Source organism: Festucalex cinctus, chromosome 1 (assembly GCF_051991245.1).
Source record: "Festucalex cinctus isolate MCC-2025b chromosome 1, RoL_Fcin_1.0, whole genome shotgun sequence".
NCBI lineage: Eukaryota > Metazoa > Chordata > Actinopteri > Syngnathiformes > Syngnathidae > Festucalex > Festucalex cinctus.
In genome coordinates, this window is record NC_135411.1 from 34,759,830 (window position 1) to 34,780,000 (window position 20,171).

The following is a 20,171-nucleotide window of genomic DNA, read 5'->3' on the forward strand; positions in this document are numbered from 1 at the left end:
TAGTATCAGATGTTATTGCATGTTGTGGTGTTTTCACATATAGACCCTTCCAGCTGACGTCACTTTACCCAGAATGCTTAGCGACCGCTTACCCTCTTGGTGGTCAAACAAGCCGTAGAAAGACACGGAAGGAGCAGAGTTTACAGTGATTCGTTTAAACATGACAAATGTACCAAAAAACATCCATAGTTATCATAGTTACTGCGACACACTTAGAACCAGCCGTTCTGAGCCGGTATCGGCAAAAGCTGGAGTTGGTTGGAGGGAAAGATCCGTATCTACTTTCACCATCGGCCTGGTCAAAGCAAGCCACAACATTCCCCCAAGTAACTTATCACAATACTTTAAATGATCTCATTGTGAAGAAGAGCGCCTACACATGTGAGGAACGAGGAAGTTTGACGCCATCAAGAGCCTGGATTCTTAGAACTAGTTTGTGTCTGGATGGGTGAAGGATGTTGGCTGCGTTCAACACGACAATATTTGTCTCGCAGCAGCAAAGGTACGTTCTATTTATCCTTTGGTTGACACAGGTTACTGGTGTAAAACGTTATTCATGAAATCGTTTGTGTCCGATTAAACTCGTCTTGCTGTATGTCTGCGGCGCCTCCCGGAGGGGAAACATCCCATAACAAATAAATGTAGAGAGCTTTATTTTCAGCGAGCGTTTTCGTTAAAAGGTGGGAAAGATGTCAAGTGTCACAAAAAAACGTCCCGAGTAGGACGTTACCTTACCGCGACTCATTGAAACCAGTCGTTTGGAGCCACTAGCTACAAAAATGGAGTTTGTTGGGGGGGCAAAGTGGAAGTGGAAGCCTAAAGTACCGTATTTTCCGCACTATAAGGCACACCTCATTATAAGGCGCACCTTCAATGTTTGTAAACATTGTAAAACTTTTTCCATATATAAGGCGCTACAGTAGAGGCTGGGGTTACATTATGCATCCATTAGATGGTTCTGCGCTAAAGGGAATGTCAACAAAACAGTAAGATAGGTCAGTCAAACTTTATTAATAGATTACAAACCAGCTTTCTGTCAACTCAATTCACTCCGAAAATGAATAAAGAGCTGTTTTATTATTTTCTCTGAGGTAAAGTATTAGTATTAGCTAGCGAGCCAAGATGGCGGGATCTTCTGCGCATGCGCGTCACCGATCGTGCAGGATTACCGATAGCGTCTTGACAGCGAGACCTGCTGCGGCTCAATATTGATCCATATATAAGGCGCACTGGATTATAAGGCGCATGGTCAGCTTTTGAAAAAATTGAAAGCTTTTAGGTGCGCCTTATAGTCGTGAAAATACGGTATGTTGTTTTTGGTTGAAACAGTATGTCGGTCACTACTTTCATGGTGTAAATTGTCATTCATTAAATCGTTTGTGTCCGTTTGTGTCGTCTTGCTGTATATCAAAGTCTTCGACCTATCCAAGCTTTCTAGCAGCTAACAAACAGACCGGTCGCTAACTACACATTCCTCAGCAGAGATCAAGCCCGAGTTAAAGTGTTAATTGTGATAATCATATTAAATCGTTAACTTTTTGTTAAAAATAACTTGAATACTTGTGCAAAAAAAAAATATGAATGATTGTTTCACTAAAGATAATATGGCACATTCATCACATCTGCCTCGAATTTACAATCAGAGATTAGTTAATGTTATGACCTACTGTATATGAGAAAGAGAAAAACTACATGACAGAATGACCTGAGCATATCCTTGTACTTTTTGTGGGTGCAAAGCAGTTGCGTCGTAGTTTCACGCTAGCCACCGTGCTTGTCTTTCACTCCTCACTGTCTTCCGCCTGGTTTAGAATCATGCCGGCAGCCGAAAGAAAGATCTAATATCTGTTTGAGCCATTAGAACATCCGTCGGCCGCGCACAAGTTCACCATAGCATTGGTCGCTGATTTATCAACTGTTTGACCTATTTTCTAGCTCACACTTATTGTTTTCTAATTCACTCGCATCGACGCACTGACCCCCACCGCTAGGGGCGCACTTCAATGTGACGTCACACTGGAAGGGTCTATTGAGTACTGTTTTACAAAAGATGGTCTCTTACACTCAAACAAATAGAATCATTACATAAAAGATCAATAAAAATATTGGCAAGAAAATGTATTTCATACAAATTTGGAGACGTACAAACTTATGAGTTTTAATAATTTTAAATATTTTAAATTTGCTTGTGCAATATATAAAATACTCCACGGACTGGCACCACCACTACAAAATGAATGCGTAAAGCTGAACTCTATCAACAGCAGAGCCACCAGGTCTGTCATGTGCCTTACTGACGAACCACTTTTGGAAAGTCGGCTCTGTCAGTCGGAGGCTATAAGACATGGAAAACTGTACCGCTCAACATCAGAGAATGCCCCACTTCCAATACCTTCAAGACCGAACTCAAAAGGTGGCTAAAAACAAATCAGTCATGTAATCATTACTTAGGCATTTAATCATGTTTTTATCAATATTTGTTGCTTTGTACGTTGTGCTTTTTCTCCTTGATGTTTTGTTTCTGTGATCTGCCTGCGGACAACGGATGGAAATTAGCCCATGGCTATAATCTGGTGTGGTGTGTTTACATGCATGTGCCCCACGTGATGTTCATTAACATGCACTGTCCAGACTAAATTAAAAAAAAAAAAAAAAAAAAAAAAAAAAAAAAAAAAAAAAAAAAGAGTGCGCAGTCGCATAAATCGACCTGAAATGAGGTGAACAGCTGGCATGGCATGCCTATCACCACCACCCCCCGTCATCACACTAAGCCTCAAACAGCTGGTACCTCCTCCAGGGAAACGGTATCCCGTGCCCCACAGTCACAACACATCACAGTCACAACAACAACAGAAGCAGAGTGACTCAGCATGTGCTGCGTGTCCAAACACATGAACACACGCGCTACTACTACAAGGACCAAGCACACCGGTGCAACTGTAGGTGGCGGCGTGGAGCTTTTTTTTTTTTTTTTTGCTTACCTGGGAGCGTCAAAGCTGTCGTAGGAGCCCACCGTGTAGTGACGGAACAAACGCTTGGCACGCTCCCCGCGGCTCTCTGGGGCCACAAGCATGAGGGAAAAAAACACATTATTGACATTAACACATTCACTGCCAGCCCAGCAAAAATGCATTATTTGACGTCTTTTTCCGTCAATGGCAGTCAATGACTTAAGATGAGATGTAACCAAAATTGATGGATTTTTAAGCAACATTTGCCTTTAAAAAAAAAATGAAAAAAGGAGGCTGCAATATAATCACAAAATATATTGGCACACTATAATACATATACAGTCTACCACCGCATACTCGCAGTTTGTTTTTCTATGTTTTACTTTATTTATTACTTTTACTTTATTTTTCAATATTTTATTGTGGCGGTAGGGTAGGGTGGAAGTTCCCCATTTCCCCACTGATATTCATGGCAAAGGTGTATGGAATGTTTATCAGGGTTTTTTTTTTTTTAAAGAATTTTTGGTTTCTAAAAAAAAAAAATACAATATACATAAACATGAAACAAAAATAAAGCTAAAACTACAATAAAAATGAAATAAATATGTTAAATAAAATTGATTTGAGTTGGCTTCTTGACTTAACTGAAACTGAAATCATATTAAAAACAATCAAATAGCATAAAATTGCCTTTGATAATTTACTAGAAAAACTAAAAATTACCAGATAAGGCTTTTTTGATTTAAAAGTGAAATTATAGAATAATAATTTAAAAGGAAATTGAAATCAGAGTAAGAATTTAACAGAATAAAAAAAAATGTATTCAACAAAATTACAAATAAAGCTGGCCTGACCAAGCTTCTTGACATGAAATTATAGATAAATAATAAAATTGGAGCTGTCAAACGATTACATTTTTTAAATCAGATTAATCACATTTTAGAATTGGATTAATCATGATTAATCGCTTATAAAGTCTTTTAATCAACATTTTTAATATGAACAGATATTCTGAATGTCATATGCAAACATTTATTAAATGCTTTACTTTAATGCATGTAGTTATGTTTATTGCTCAAACACAACATGCGCTACCTTTAACGTAAACATCCGCTATCAAGATAAAGAATCATCTGGTGAAAATTATGTGATTAACCGGCATTCATAAATGATTGTGATATTTTTTTGTGATTAATTTATTAGTTAATGCTTTAACTTTGACAGCACTAAATAAAATACAATACAAAATGTTGAATTTGATTCAAAATAAAAAAAAAAATAGAGAAAATAAAAACTCAAACTGACCTGATCGGCCTTCTTGACTTCGAAGCAAGACTTCCTCCACACAGTCGGAGGGGAACCAGCCGGTGCGACCGCGGACCGTCCCCTCCCAGTAGCCGCCTTCGCCCACGCTCAACACTACCCAGAACACACACAAAACCACAACGTGAATAACAATCAAGGGAAACAACAACACATACATAATCACAGACAATGTACACAGACATACGTGCATGCACGCCAACCGCATACAACCACCATATGCTGGCCATACTGTGCCTGGCGACACCTTCCACTCACTCACAAACAGGATCAGGAACAAGAACTCTGGAGGTTACACCGGTATAGAATCTAATACTACATCTGGATCTGGCTCAGAACCTGAATCAGTTCACAACTGCCATTAACGCTGCTCAATGTTGTTGTGTTCACTTACTTCATTACCTCTGATAAATGCCGCCATAAAAGTTCTAATTAAAAGCCGCACCAGAAATAAAATGGAATCAAGTTTAAATGACAAAGTGGGAAGAAATACAGCGAATACATAAAAAAATAAAAAATAAAATAAATAAATAAATAAAACTAATAAAATACAATCAATATAACTGAAAAAAAATTACAGGTTTTACTTGAATTACTATAAAACTGTATAAAAACACACAAAAAATTATAGTTAATAAAATTACAATAGAATAAAACTAAAACTATAATTACCATTAAAAACTGATCATAAATTACAATGAAAATGTGATTTAATTGAAAAACATAATACAGAATAAAATTATGGTGGATTACAAAAATTGGAATAAATGAAATTGAATATGCCAAAATACAAAAAAGAAAAAGGAGGTGGAAAAACATTTAATTAAAACAAACAAACAAACAGAAAATTGTCTAACAGAAAAAAAAACTAATAAAAATGTATTGTATACTTAAAACTCATTCACTCCCAGTATCAAGTTACCTGTCAATTATAATTTTTCAGAGTGGGGATAGATGGGAAGAATCTGACTATGCTCCACTGAAAATGTCAAACTTAGAAACAACTTTACTGATGCCCAACCACCGGTAGATGACATCATTGCCCCATTTTATATGAAATAAACACAGTTTCAGAGTCCATGGGAGAAATGGCTGTATTTTGGCAAACCTAAATTTTTCTACTGTCAATTATAAAAGAATGGGACGGGGCAAAAAGTATTCTATTCTATTCTGTCATTTGGTAGATTCGGCTTATATATAATTATTGAACATAATAGTGCGTGGGTATTGAAAATTTAGAAATTTTCTAAAATGGCTGGTAGTGAAAGAGTTAATTTTGTTACATTCACTGAAATAGTCCCTGGAGCTCAACAGCGTCTGCATGACAACAAAGACAAACAATTTACGTGTTCGCTTAAAGCAGTGTTTCTCAATTCCGGTCCTCAGGCCCCCTTAGCCAGCCCGTTTTCTATGTCTCCCAATTCCCAATGCAGCTGATTCCAATGAAGGCTAATCAGCCAGCTCTGGAGAAGCCTGATAACGATCCTCACCTGCGTTGCAATTGGGAGACATGGAAAACAGGCTGTCTAGGGGGGTCTGAGGACCGGAATTGAGAAACACTGGCTTAAAGGAACACAAGACTTATGAAAAACTAACCAGCTATTCTGTGAAATGGTTAATTTCAACTCTTCCCTGAAAAAAAAAGCCAATTTATGTTGAGCAATTATGATTTTATAGCACTTTTTAGGAATATTTTTCATTAAGAACAGTGTGGGCCATTTTGGACAGTCACATGATCACGTGACGTATCGCGTGCGTAAAATACACATTGAATGAATGACAACAAAGAACTCACGAGGAATGATCGCGTCCCACGGCGGACATCAAAGGTGGAATTTCACCTTACAACAAAGAAGCACTTCTTCAAAAGCAGTACAGCCACGGAGGACTTGCCAAAGATTTGTTTCCAACCGAAAGCCGGAAAAAACTCACACATCCAGATGTCGGCGAGTCCAAGTGGACGGTAAACATCCGGGTGACTTTTCACTCTGCTAGGCCAAGCACGTTTTAGCTAACATTAAGACCGGCCACCCCCCACCGCCACACGGAATCACATGAAACCGGACGTGTTGAGGACTTTACTCTGAACAGTATTTGGGATCCAAGACGTCTTTTTCTTGCTCATTACGTCAGCAAATTCCCATTGAAATGAATGAAGACAGCTTCTGGTTACGCACGGGATACGTCATCACGATCATGTGACCAGGAACATGGCGTCCCACACCGTACGATCGAATTCGGACACTTAATCGGTTTAAAACTAAAATTCACGGAATAAGATGCCAAAGATATTTGCACATTTATTCTTTGTACACAATGCCTAACCCAATATTGGAAAATGATTAATAATTTTTTTTTTTAATTTAATTTTATTTTATTTAAAAAAAAAAAAAAAAAAAAAAAAAAAGAAAAAAAAAAAAAAAGGAAAATGATTAATAAGTGTTGTATCGCTTTAAAGACATTTCGAAACCGGTTAAAAAATTTTTTTTACGCCAACATGGAGCAACTGGCTCGGCTTTGACGGTGCTGACCTTTGACCCTGTCGCCCTTGCTGAAGCTGATTTCTCGCTCTCCTTGGGCCGAGTGCGCTCGCGTGGCCACAAAGATGCGTCCCGGGACGGCGCTGTACAAGCGCCGACGCTGGCCTGCCGTCTGCGTGCTGGCTGAGCCGGTGGCGGCAGGGGCTGAAGCGGGCCTTGGGGGGGGGGATTTCAATATAAACAAGGAAAAATTAGACATTTTTACTTTTACTTAAAACGTAAACGGAAAAGTTCAAATTCTCAAGAAAATGGGTTGTACTTTTGAGATTCCATTTGAAATGAAATAAAGTCATCCTCCCCCCTCACCCTTGTTTGCGACTCTGCTGTCGGCTGCGGTCCTCCTTGTCCCCCATCCTGCCTCGGGACGGGGATCGCGTCCTGGCCCCTCGGGGGCTGCTGGAGCTGCGTATGGTTCCTGTGTGTTTGAATCCCTAAGAGGGATATCGTCAATGAGTCATGTTACATATCTTCCGTTTGAAGCCCATTTGAGATTTGAGAGGGACTGAAAGATATAAAAGCAGCAAAGTCCCGGCGGGTACCTGCACAGAGACGATGTTGGTGCTCAGCGAGTTGGGCATGGCCATCCAGTCGGGTAAGTTCATGCTGCTGTCACTGTTGGCGCGCAGGAACGGGTGAGGGTGAGGCAACGTCAGGGTGTGCGTGCTCTCGCGCCTCTGGGGGGCGTACTTTGGAGACTCTACGAAGTGAACTGGCGGGTGAGGGTTAGGGGGGTCGGGGTGGGTTAAGGAAGTTAGCGTTAGGCGGGAAGTGTGAGAAATGATTGGGGAGGAGGGTAAGGAAGGTTTGGTGGTTTAGGTTAAGGGAGTAAGGTTAGGCGTTAACGGGTGATCACTACAAGTAGCATTTTTTTTCCGTGAGATGTTAGGGCAGGGGTGTCAAACTCATATTATCTCAGGGGCCACATGGAGGTAAATATATTATCAAGTGGACCGGATCGGTAAAATCTAGGGATGTAATGATAATGGTAATATCGCGATATTAAGCCACATATATCATCGTCATCATGTCACGATATTATAAGCAGCCCATCTTTTAAAAAAGTCAGGTTGATTTCCATTTGTGCAGTTCTAGCACCCTCAGATGGCTAGTTTTCTTTTTTTTTAGTGCAGTTTAATTTACATAAGGCATGTTTTGGCCCTTCTATGTTTAAAATCCTCGCTATTGGTCGGATGAAGGGGAACGTAATATGCTTGTGAACCGAGTCACTATGTGGAGGAACTCAATATGTGCGTGCATTAGCAAGTAAGTGACTCAATATTAAGTCTTATTAGAGATTACAGGTTGTTTATATGCATTGCTGTAATGTGCAAAAGTGTCACGCCGCCACCGGCGTGACGGCCCATGCTTTTATTTTTCATAGTCATGTTTCCTGTTTTATTTTGATATTTTGATTCCCTTCTCACCCCAGGTCACTTGCCCTTCCTGCCGCTCCCTAATTACCGGTTCCCTCCCATGATTATCCCCACCTGTCACCAATCAACCCAGACAATAAAAGCCACCTGCATTCTCCCCTCAGTGCCGAAGTGTCACACATCTCAGTGCATGGAAGCGTCCCACAGTCCTCGAGTCCTTGTTCCCGTTGCCTTGTTGTTTTGCCTTGTTTTTGTGCCTTTTCCTCCCCAGCGGAGCGCCCTTAGTTACCCCTTGTGCCTTGAACCTTTTTTCCTCCCTAGCGGAGCGCTTTTTGTTGTCCCCTGTACCTTTTGCCTGTTTTTTCCTCCCCAGTGGAGCGTTTTTAGTTCTCCACTTTTTGATTCCCCTTTCTCCTCTCAAGTTGAGAGGAGACAGCTGTTGGCCGGAAATAAACCTGTTGCCTTTGTGGCCTACCTTTATCCTGCGTCTGAGTCCTACCTTTCCTCGTCGTGTCAGTACACTTCGGCCAGCATGGACCCAGCCGGGAAGGTCGAGGCTACGCTGCAGAGCCATGAGGTCCGGCTTGCCAACCAGGAAAAGGTTTAGCAAGCCGTGATTTCGCAGCTGGCGGAGCTGTCGAGCCAGGTCCACGAACTGGTGAGCCAAACGCGGCGTCGAGCTCCAGCCCCCACCGGACAGCTACCCCTCCCTGAACTCTCCGTCCCGACCACGTCATTCACCGGGGTAGAATTGAGACTGGCCTCCCCAGAACGATACTCCGGTGAACCTGGACAATGTCAGACTTTTCTCACGGAGTGTGACATCCATTTTGAACACTCACCACAGGCATTTTCCACAGCTCGGTCCCGGGTAGCCTTCATGGTGTCCCACCTGACTGGACGGGCCAAAACCTGGGAAACCGCGGAATGGGCCAGGGGCTCCTCGGTCTGCCAAAATGTACAGGATTTTCAAGCCGCCTTGCGCCAAGTCTTTGATCCCGACAACAATGACCGAGAGAAGGCACGGGCATTGAGCCGGCTCCAACAAGGCAAAGAACCCGTCAGCGATTACGCAATCCGCTTTCGCACCTTGGCCACAAACAGTGGCTGGAACTCCACAGCATTACAGGACCACTTTCTGAAAGGACTCTCACCCGCCATACAAGAACTCCTGATTCCCGTGGATCTTCCAACCGACTTGGATGCTCTGATCTCCCTAGCGATTCGCGCTGATCATCGCCGACGAGAGTTGACCAAGTCCAGCGGGCACCATAGAAGGGTGGAACCAACCCCCTTTTCACCGCCAATGGAAACAGAAATGCCACAGCTCATCTTGCCTCCCCGACCAACGCCAAGGGAAGTGCGTAACGTCGAGGAGGAACCCATGCAGCTTGGTCGGGCCCAGTTAACCACCGAGGAGCGACAGCGTCGCCGCCAAGAAGGCTGCTGCTACTACTGTGGTGAACTTGGTCATCTGGTGGGAACTTGCACCGTGAAAAGAGGTTCACCGGTGAGTTTCCCGCCACCCCGACCTGCCAAGACTCAAAGAATCACGCAAGGCCAGATACGCCACCATGCTATGACCATTGACATGCCAGCCCTCATTGACTCCGGTTCCGACGAGAGCCTCATGGACTGGGGTCTCGTAAAACAGTTACAAGCCACCACCGAACCCCTTCCCCTAACCTTCCAGGCCCGAGCGCTTAATGGCAAGGAACTCTTTTACATCACCCACATCACTGAACCCCTGGAGGTTCGAATTGGACAACACATCGAGAATCTCCGTTTCCACATAATCCAAGCTTCATCACCCACTTTGGTTCTGGGACACCCTTGGCTGCGTCTACACAACCCCAGAATAGACTGGAACTCCGGAAACGTACTGGAATGGGGAAAAGACTGTTTGGATCACGTCTTGGACCAATCAGCTACCAGTGCATCCTCAGCCGCAGTCAACCTGGTGACCCTTGAGCCTCTCGCCCCTGAACCTTGCGTGTTGCAGCTTCTTCCCCCTGAGCCTCGCCGGGCACCGCCTCAAGCCCCCGAACCTCGCCGGACGCAGCTCGAAGACTCTAAGCCACGCCAAGTCTCTGCATCGCGTCACGCCAAGTCTCTGCATCACGTGACGCCAAGTCACTGCATCACGCCGTCCACGCCAAAGCCGTCCACGCCAAAGCCGTCCACGCCAAAGTCTATCACACCAAAGCCGTCCACGCCAAAGTCTATCACACCACGCCAGATCGGCCAAGCCTGCCACGCCTCGCCAAGCCTGCCACGACTCGCCAAGTCCGCCAAGCCTGCCACGCCAAGTCTGCCACGCCTCGCCAAGTCTGCCAAGCCTGCCACGCCAAGTCTGCCACGCCTGCCACGCCTCGTCAAGTTTGCCAAGCCTGCCACGCCAAGTCTGCCACGTTTGCCACGCCTCGCCAAGTCTGCCAAGTCTACCAAGTCAAACCGGTCCACGAGATTCTCGAGGTACCTTCCGAACCTGGTCCGGCGTTAAGAAAAGGTCTTCTGAACGGTCCCGATGGGACTCTCGTCTGGCGTCATGGACGCCCTCCTGAACTGCCTTTTTGTCTGGGACGGATGGGTGGGTCGTGTTCCCACCTCCGTGCCCCCTTGTGCCCTTGTTTTTGGACTCTTTTGTTGAAAGGCCGTCAAGAGCCGGCCATTGAGGGGGGGGGGGGTTCTGTCACGCCGCCACCGGCGTGACGGCCCATGCTTTTATTTTTCATAGTCGTTTCCTGTTTTATTTTGATATTTTGATTCCCTTCTCACCCCAGGTCACTTGCCCTTCCTGCCACTCCCTAATTACCGGTTCCCTCCCATGATTATCACCACCTGTCACCCATCAACCCAGACAATAAAAGCCACCTGCATTCTTCCCTCAGTGCCGAAGTGTCACACATCTCAGTGCATGGAAGCGTCCCACAGTCCTCGAGTCCTTGTTCCCGTTGCCTTGTTGTTTTGCCTTGTTTTTGTGCCTTTTCCTCCCCAGCGGAGCGCCCTTAGTTACCCCTTGTGCCTTGAACCTTTTTTCCTCCCTAGCGGAGCGCTTTTTGTTGTCCCCTGTACCTTTTGCCTGTTTTTTCCTCCCCAGTGGAGCGTTTTTAGTTCTCCACTTTTTGATTCCCCTTTCTCCTCTCAAGTTGAGAGGAGACAGCTGTTGGCCGGAAATAAACCTGTTGCCTTTGTGGCCTACCTTTATCCTGCATCTGAGTCCTACCTTTCCTCGTTGTGTCAAAAAGCACATTACGTTACACACATTGTGTGTGTGTGTGTGTTTTTTTTTTTAACAATATTTTTTGTATGGCCAACTCCCCACAATATCGTGATAATTATCGCATCGTGACCTTCATATCGTGATAATATCGTATTGTGATGTTTGGCTATCGTTCCATCCCTAGTAATATCATTGTATATAATTTGTTTTTAAATTGTTGTCAATTATACACAGATTTTCGGTATTTGTGGGTCAGCCCAGCCCTCCATTGCGTGACACAACTGTAAATATAATGTCCCAAAAAATAACACGAATGCAAATGGAACGCGGCAACACTCTGCCTGTGTGAGTTCCGGGCGTGTTAAATCTACCTATTTTGCATATACCTGTATGTTGCTCACAGAATGCACCGTGTGGTGCCATTAATGAAGTTATAAGGATATTAATCATTGTCATCTGTGTAGTTGAATGTGTGTCTTGAATGTGTTTGGGCCAATTTTTTTTTTTCAAGCAAAACCTCATCTTGCTTTGTACTTCTTTTTGCCTATTAAAGGTGAAGTCAACCCCAATTTTTTTTTTGTTGACAATATGTTTTATGCAGCCCCACTAGTCTAAATATGGTATCCTGGTTGATGTTGTGTTAGTGGAAAATGAGTTAAGCAGCAATATCAAGCCGTTTTAATCCATCTCAGGGGGCGGCCATTTTGTCACTTGCTATTGACTGAAGATGATGTCACAGTTGCTCAGGTCTCAGCTAACAACCAAATCACAGCTCAGCTTCAGAAAACAGGTGAGCTGTGATTGGTCGTTGCCTGAGCCCTGAGAAACTGTGATGTCATCTTCAGTCGGCAGCAAGTGGCAAGATGGCCGCCTCCTGAGATGGATAAAAACGGCTGGATTTTGCTGCATAACTCATATTTCACAAATGTGCTATTAATCAGCATGTCATGTTTAGACTAGTGATGTCACATATTATTGTCAAGAAATGCTTAAGGTTGACTTCCACTTTAACAAACCAAACTATTGTTTTTATTTTTTCAACTGAGTAAAATGTCAAGTAAGCGAGCAAAAGACTAACCTACATCCGCATCCCGGTGGTTTTTGATGATCTCCCCCAGCTCGAAATGACCCGACATGACGGCCACCTGATCCAATGACATCACAAGTTGTTTCAATTTGTGCCTCAACAAAAGACACAAAAGTCGTCGAGTATTACCTGAAAGGGTGTTTGGCCGCTGTTGTTCTTTGTCTCTTTGTTGGCTCCTCGGTACAGCAGAATTCGTGCACAGCTTTCCTAAAAAAAAATATTCAAAAAAATAAATAAATAATGGATTAATGTTCATCTATTGTAGTGCTACTCAATTGATTTTGTTAAGCCCCCACAAGGAAGCCCCCCAACACCTCAACCCTCCACCACAACTATAAATAGCATCATTTGTCTACAAAATTATTTTACGCAAACCTCTGCAGACAAGCTAATACGCACTCTCTGACAATGAGAGGGCTACTGCCACCTACTGTAGTGGATGTGCAATTACACTTTATTCTAGTACGGGGGAAGGGAAAAAAAAAAGCTCCCTTACGCATGCCCCCCTGTTGTAACGAGAGGGTGGGTTCGTCGGGTTAATAAGGATAGGCTGTTCTTCAATCATATAATTCTCCACATGAATCTCATATGATGTACCTAATGTTGTGGCCAACATGCACTTGGGAAAGTAAATGTATGAAACACAACGAGTACCTTGTTATATAAAGCACATATGTGCAAGGCAGTGTTTCCAGATGCATTCTGGGAGGTGGAGTCGGCCCCGTAGAAAAGGAGGTGCTCCAGGTGCTGAGAGTTGCCGTTCTGACACGCCTGGGGAGCAAAACCATACACACATATGACACACGCACACACGTTGCCCCGCGCTCGCACCCACACGCTCAAACACAAGTTGACACACAAAGCGACAATGGCTTCATTCATTCTTTCTTCCCATCACTGATGAGGATGAGGATGGAACTACCTGAATTGCTCCCAGCAGGCGTTGACTCGCGTGGCGGACAGATGGTGACATGGCGGACACACACACAGAAGATGAGGATGAAGACGAAGGCACGCGCAGACGAACGAGCGGACCTGGTGCGTTTCGTCCCAGCCGTTCTCGTCCCTGATGCCCAGCTTGGCGTGGTGGTACAGCAGCGTTTCACAGCATGAGGTGTCGCCCCCTGTCAGCACAGTGTGGTACAGCGGCGTCAGACCCCGACGGTCCTTGTAGTCCGGGGAGGCGCCCAGAGACAGCAAGACCTGCGGCAACATTCGCACATTTCAAAACAAAACAAAACAATTTAAAAATTTATATCAGGGGTGTCAAACTCATGTTAGTTCAGGGGCCGCATGGAGGAAAATATATTACCAAGTGGGCCGCATCGGTAAAATAATAATATAACATATAATAATAATATAACTTAAAAACGATTGCTGTCATTTCTATGCAGATTTTCGTGGACCAGCCCTAAATTACAGAACTCAACTGTAATCATGTTGTTCCAAAAAATAACACAAAAGCAAATGGAATGCGGCAACTCTGAATTCTGGACGTGTTAAATCGAGCTGTTTTGCATATACAGTATATTGTTCCCAGAATGCATTGCGTGGTGCAGTTATAAGGATGCTAATTCTTGTCATATCTTTTTTGTGTTACCAGTAATAAAAATTTGAGAATTTGTGTCGTATTTAATATGTTTATGTCGGTCTATGATTAAAATAATAATAATAATAATTAGGCAAACTATAACTTTAAATTAAATTGCGTGTAAAATAATGACATCCAGGACAATTCCTCGTACAAGTTGCATTGCTCATCTGCTTGTCAAAATTACAAATTTATATGTTTTGATTGTGGCCGGCTGATTAATTAGTCCGACATTCCAATGTTATTTTTATTTTATTACTTTACAAAATCACTTCGCGGGCCAGATCAGGCCTGCAAATGGGTTTAATCTGACCCGCGGGCTGTATGTTTGACACCGCTGATTTATATGATCCATCTATTCACTTTTGGTTGTGTGTGCGTGTTCTCATCAACACAACGATAAAAACAAAAATAGAGCATTTTCATTTGGTACAAATGCTGCCTATTAGCAGATCTGAATGTGTTTTGTGCTGGATACAATAAGTGACATTGTTGTTTGTGTGTGTGGGTGACAACGTGGGCGAGCTGTTTATTTAAAACAGTCTCACGAGAATAAAGTGAAAAATAAGAAAACATTGAGGATATACGAGGTGGTTGCATTTGTACCAGCAGGGCAATATGGCGGTGACCTCGGACGGCTTTGTGGAGCGGCGTGAGGCCATCTTTGGCACGGAAGTCGATGTGGGCGCCTCCCTCCACCAACACGCGGATGGGTTCGCCGCCGCCCGGCTCGCACTGCACGGCCAGCGACAGCGGCGTCTCTGCGGGACACAAACACAGATGTGCATCAACGCAAACATGCAAACACGTACAATTGCACAAAAATGCACAAATGCGCACAGAAACAAAACAAAAAACACACATACACACAAAAACATACAGACTCATATACACACGCAAGCAAACGCACTTAAAGTGATACTTCACTTATTTAGCCATTTTTGGCAGTCAAACATTAATATTTTGCCTTTAATAAATTTGATATTTTCATTATCAGTGGAAGACTGACGCTCCCCAAGTGCCGGACCAACAGACTAAAGAACTCCTTTGTCCACCGTGCCATTGTACTCTACAACTCCTCACTGGGGGGGAGGAGGGTGTAGCATGCACTTCACTTCACAAATATGGCACTTTACTGTACTTTAATTTATTTAATTCAATCTCCGGTGTAATAACCTTATTTATTGATTGATTGAATTTTTATTTTTTTATTCTATTTTTTTCTTCTTCTTCTTATTATTATTATTATTATTATTATTATTATTAATTCAATCTCTGGTGTAATGACCTTATTTATTGATTGAATTCTTATTTTTCATTTTATTATTATTATTATTATTATTATTAGTATTATTATTAATTCGATCTCTGGTGTAAAAACCTTATTTATTGATTGATTGAGCTATTTTTTATTTTATTATCTGTTCTCATTGCTGCCTGACATGTAAATTTCCCAGAGGGAGCCATCCCAAAGGGATCAATAAAGTCAAGTCTAAGTCTAAATCTAAGTCTATTTTTCATGTACAATTAGTACCTTTAAAAACACATTTTGCAACTTGCTGTCGACTGAAAATGACATCACAAGGGCTCAGGTAACCAATCACAGCTTGTGAATGTCAAATGACCAAACCTAGAAAACAGGTGAGCTGTGTTTGGTTACCTGAGCCCTTGTGATGTCATTTTCAGTCAACAGCAAGTTGCAAAATGCGTTTTTAAAGGTACTATTTGTACGTGAAAATAAATTAAAGTATCAAATTAATTATCGAAAAAATATTAACTATGTATTGCTATAATAGGCTAAATAAGTGAAGTATCCCTTTTTAAGTAGAAACAAACACCCACCAAAAAAACCGCAAGTTTATGTAACAAAAATTGCGTTCAAACAGACAAATAAATGCACACACAAACACACATATTGAGCGTTACTGTAAACAGCCTGTGCGCGTGTCAATGTGCGGCAGTGAAAGTGCCCCCAACCCCCCCTTGCTGTTGAGAGGAGGCGGTAGCCGTGTTGCCACCCGCTCCCTCTGTGACACGCTGACTGCGAAGCGAGTGTCAACACACCAGCAGACGCACCAGCAGGAGGCGCCAAAAGCAAAGTGACGCGTGGCCATATAAAGGCGTTACTATTATGACACCACTTATAACAACACGCATTCGAATAACGTGAATGACTCAACTCATCTTTATGTATTTATTTTAATGCCGTTCCATTCAGCACGTGTGTGTGTCACTTTCTAATGAAGTCACTCACAAAGTACGATAACTCATCATTTTTTAAATGACACCAGACCTACTGGTTACTGTATATATATATAACATGATATTTTGGCAAATAGTCAACACTGCTGATTTACTGGACAGCCAAGTGAGCAGTAGCACATTATCAAGAACACTGACTAGTGCGATGTGTGGCAATAAAGCTAACAGTTAATTTCATGTTTGACTTTTTTTTTTAATAATCACTGTATCATCTCGGAGTGCATAGAAAAAAAGCCTCTTGATGCAACTGAGTTGCTGATATGATACCCTGAGTTCTCCGCAGACGTCTGTCGAGTGCATTATGTTGTCTCTTTTGTGTGTGTGTGTGCATTGTGTTTACCGCCAGTGTCAGCATCTTGGTAGTTGGGATCAAGGCCTTTGTCCAAGAACTTGCTCATCTTGTCCACACCATTGGTTTGGATGTAGTCCATGAATTTCTTCAGACTGGCCTGCATGTGGACAAACACAACTGTAAGCTTGCAGTGGCCCCCTAACACTGGTGCATGCTGTATGTTACATAGCTTTTCTTTTCTTTTTTTCTTGACGTGAACACTGAGGGTTTTTTTTTGTCAACATTATGTACCTTGGTGTGCAGTTTGGCCAGCTGCTTCTCATCCAGGTTAGTCTGCTTGTACACTCGCGTCTTATATCGGAACTAAAAGTAAAGAGAGAACCCTTTCTCATTCTTAGTCTTTTAAGTTAAACTAGACACATGACAATAGTGATGATAGTGCATGACATGCTGATTGAAGCTTTGTCTGAAAGTTAAGGAAAACAGGAAAAAGACGAAAATATAAAAATCAGGATTTACCTTGTTTGTAATTTGTCAGCTATAGGATGGTGAACTTAATGAATAACTATATCAAGACAGTGCATGATATGCTGCTTGCGGACATATCGCAAAGTCACAACGATATGAAACGATGCAAATGTGACAAAACTAAGCATGGTATTTTCCACTTTTATCTACATGAACATTTTGCGTGTAGCAAATAAAGAACTATATCAGGACAGTGCATGAAATGTTGCTTACTGCCATGACTCGAAGCTCGGAAGACAAGAAAACTAAAAATGCTTTGATATTTAGTATTTAATTTGTTGTGTTTCAGTTATTTACAAGATGGGGAACCTTATAAAAAACTAAAGCAAGACAATGCATGAAATGCTTGTTATGTCTGAAAGCTAGGAAGACAAGAAAAAAAAAAGACTGTGAAATCAGGTTTTTTTTGTTTTTTTTGTGTTGCTTTTCCATTTGTAGCTACACAGCAGGTGGCAAATAAGGAACTAGAGCAAGCCAGCGCCTGATATGCTGCTCGCTGACATGTCTTGAATTCAGGAAGACGATAAATGATAAGACTAATGCCATAAAAATTGGGTTTTATGTAGTTGTCAATTTGCAGAGACATGGCAGGTGGAAAATAAAGCAAGAAAGTGCATGATAGGCTGCTTGTTTTCATGTCTTCAAGTCAGGGTGACAACATTTATTAGATTTATTACTTTCCAGTTTGTAGTTACATGCATATAAGGAACTAAAACAAGATGGTGCATGTTAGCGTGCGTACCTCCAAATAGGGCACCCCTTTCTCAAAGGACTGCGGGTACTCCTTGAGCAGCCGCTCCTCCTCCAGGAATTTGGCGTCGTGGCCGTCGGTAGCGGGCTGGAAGAGGCCGTAGTTGAGGACGTCTCGCAGGGACTCGGTGAGCGAGCACAACACCTGCTGCTTGGCCTTCCACACCGTGGCGTCCGGGTTGAAGCGCAGGCATTTCTGAGGCGGGACCAACACACAATTTAGGAGGAACACTGACTCTAAATGGCATCACTTCAGACGATATAGGGTATGAGGGTCAAGAAAAGCAAATGCAAGAGTTTTGAAGGCCTTTTTCAGGCCACGTGATGTAAATTTAAGGCCTCTCATTCAATACATATGATCAGAAAGAGTGAGTTACAAAAGGTTTGCAGGTAGCAGCATTTAATGATGAACACTACTCCCACCTGGCTTTATCTACACAAAAAAGGAAAGAAAATGGCCTTTAAATGGTCTTTTTGGACTAGAAAGTGCCCTAGTTGCTTGACATCACATCAGAGATACACCCAAAACCACACAAACTAAATAACTAAATACAATATTCTTTGTTAAATAAAGTACTAAATGACAACATGCAAATTAAATTATAAATATTGCGCAAATTTCGGCACAGTGGACGGAATATGGATAGATATTGCCCATTTTGTTTTGTTTTTTTAAACTGTAATAACATTATGTCCTGTTGTAAAGTTTATTGAAAAATCTGTAAGTTGAAAAATTTTAGATAAAAAAAAAAACTATTTCAGATAAATCATCCTTTATTGACACTTTGCATTCTAGATATTTTCTTACTATAGCGTATATCTTATATGTATTGCTTAAAAGGACAGAAAAAAAAAAAAAAGAAATATTGTGGATACGTCTTATGTTTTTCCATTGAAATGTTGTCAAGTTTATACATCAAGATTTTTTTTAAACCATTTTTGATAAAACCACTTCCACCAAGCCTTATTTTTGCATTTTTTTGTACTGACCTCTTTGACATATAACAATCTGATTCTGGATAAATTTGTTTTTTTTTCCCCCCATCGACCTATTTTAATGTTAAAAAATGTTTAATGTTTTTAATGCGGATTTTAGTCTTGTATTTATTTATTTATTTATTTATTTATTTATTTATTTATTCTAATCATACTTCTTCTGTCATTTGCAAACACCTCCCCACATATGGAGGAATAAATAAATTGACATGAGGGGGTAAAAGGGGGCAGAAAAGTCTTGCAAATATTTGATACTATTTTTCATTTGTCTTTACATTACGAGTAGGCATGTTCACTAAATTTCTGTTAAAATATTAGAATAATCACATTTATTGTTGAGCGAATGAGCAAAATTGAATAGAGCAAATTTTGAAGGGCTAAGAAAACAGGAGACGCAGTGGCCCTTCCGTGCAGCAGGGGGAGGCAGTGGCAGAGCAAAATAGGTCAGTCCCAGTGAAGAAGGTGCACAGAATATGAATGGCAGTACAGTGTGGCTTCACACGCACAAGCACACGCAAAGAGGCGCTGTCAGCAAAGTGAAGAAGTCACAACACAACAACAAAAAAAGCGTGAAGGACGACTGTTGTCACGGCGACGCCGCACTGTCGCGCCGCAATTGGCCCTCGCGGAGGACACACACATGATAGCTCACTGTCACTATCTCACACATACACACAAATTTGTGTATGCATCACATTCATTCTCCCTCCATTTTATTCACCGTCTCGCACAGCCAGCACGGTTACCACGGCAACCGGTTCATTAGCCGAGCAAGCTGCTTGTTGCCATAGAGACTTCCCGTAGAGATGGGGTACTTTGTGTGTGTGTTTTAAGTGTGTGTGTCGAAAGGAGGTGGGGGTTAGAATGGAGGGCAAACGATTGAAAGAGAAAATGGTGATGATTAGTTTGGCTCAGTTTCACACACGCACACTCACAAACATACACACGTACAAAGTGTGCTCCCCAGTTGTCGAGTCGGGGAAATAAAAACGCTGACAACGGTGATTCTTAAGCCGCAGAAGACGTTTCGGCCGGCCTATCGAGCGGCGGTCCCTCCAGGAATTAGACGCTTCCACCCGTTCCACCAATTAGGGCCCATCATAAAGACGGTGGGCGAGTTCCTCGTCGTCCTCCTCCGCCTCCTCATCAAGGACACCCGTTCGCAGACGGCTTATGTAAACCTTCCTAACATTCTTTCTAAAAGAGTTCTCGCACACTGATCTGCTCTTTGTGTTGATGACATTAAGGCTGTCTT

At 42.4% G+C, this 20,171-nt stretch overlaps 1 protein-coding gene across 5 annotated transcripts in view; it reads right to left on the minus strand.

The window, feature by feature from the left end:
* Positions 1 to 20,171, minus strand: part of shank1 (SH3 and multiple ankyrin repeat domains 1) — a 67,969-nt gene that overhangs the window by 25,257 nt on the left and 22,541 nt on the right. For 4 of the 5 annotated variants that reach the window (XM_077531897.1, XM_077531880.1, XM_077531889.1 and 1 more), the window contains exons 3-15: positions 17,913 to 18,116; positions 16,934 to 17,005; positions 16,691 to 16,799; positions 14,695 to 14,849; positions 13,533 to 13,700; positions 13,152 to 13,268; positions 12,627 to 12,704; positions 12,489 to 12,555; positions 7,354 to 7,523; positions 7,121 to 7,245; positions 6,806 to 6,969; positions 4,257 to 4,370; positions 2,982 to 3,057 (exon numbers count right to left, since the gene is read on the minus strand). In XM_077531897.1, coding sequence (XP_077388023.1) covers positions 2,982 to 3,057; positions 4,257 to 4,370; positions 6,806 to 6,969; positions 7,121 to 7,245; positions 7,354 to 7,523; positions 12,489 to 12,555; positions 12,627 to 12,704; positions 13,152 to 13,268; positions 13,533 to 13,700; positions 14,695 to 14,849; positions 16,691 to 16,799; positions 16,934 to 17,005; positions 17,913 to 18,116 — 1,619 coding nt within the window. Of the gene's footprint in view, positions 1 to 2,981; positions 3,058 to 4,256; positions 4,371 to 6,805; positions 6,970 to 7,120; positions 7,246 to 7,353; positions 7,524 to 12,488; positions 12,556 to 12,626; positions 12,705 to 13,151; positions 13,269 to 13,419; positions 13,701 to 14,694; positions 14,850 to 16,690; positions 16,800 to 16,933; positions 17,006 to 17,912; positions 18,117 to 20,171 lie in introns of those variants that run through there. The other variant, XM_077531905.1, reaches the window with a different exon arrangement.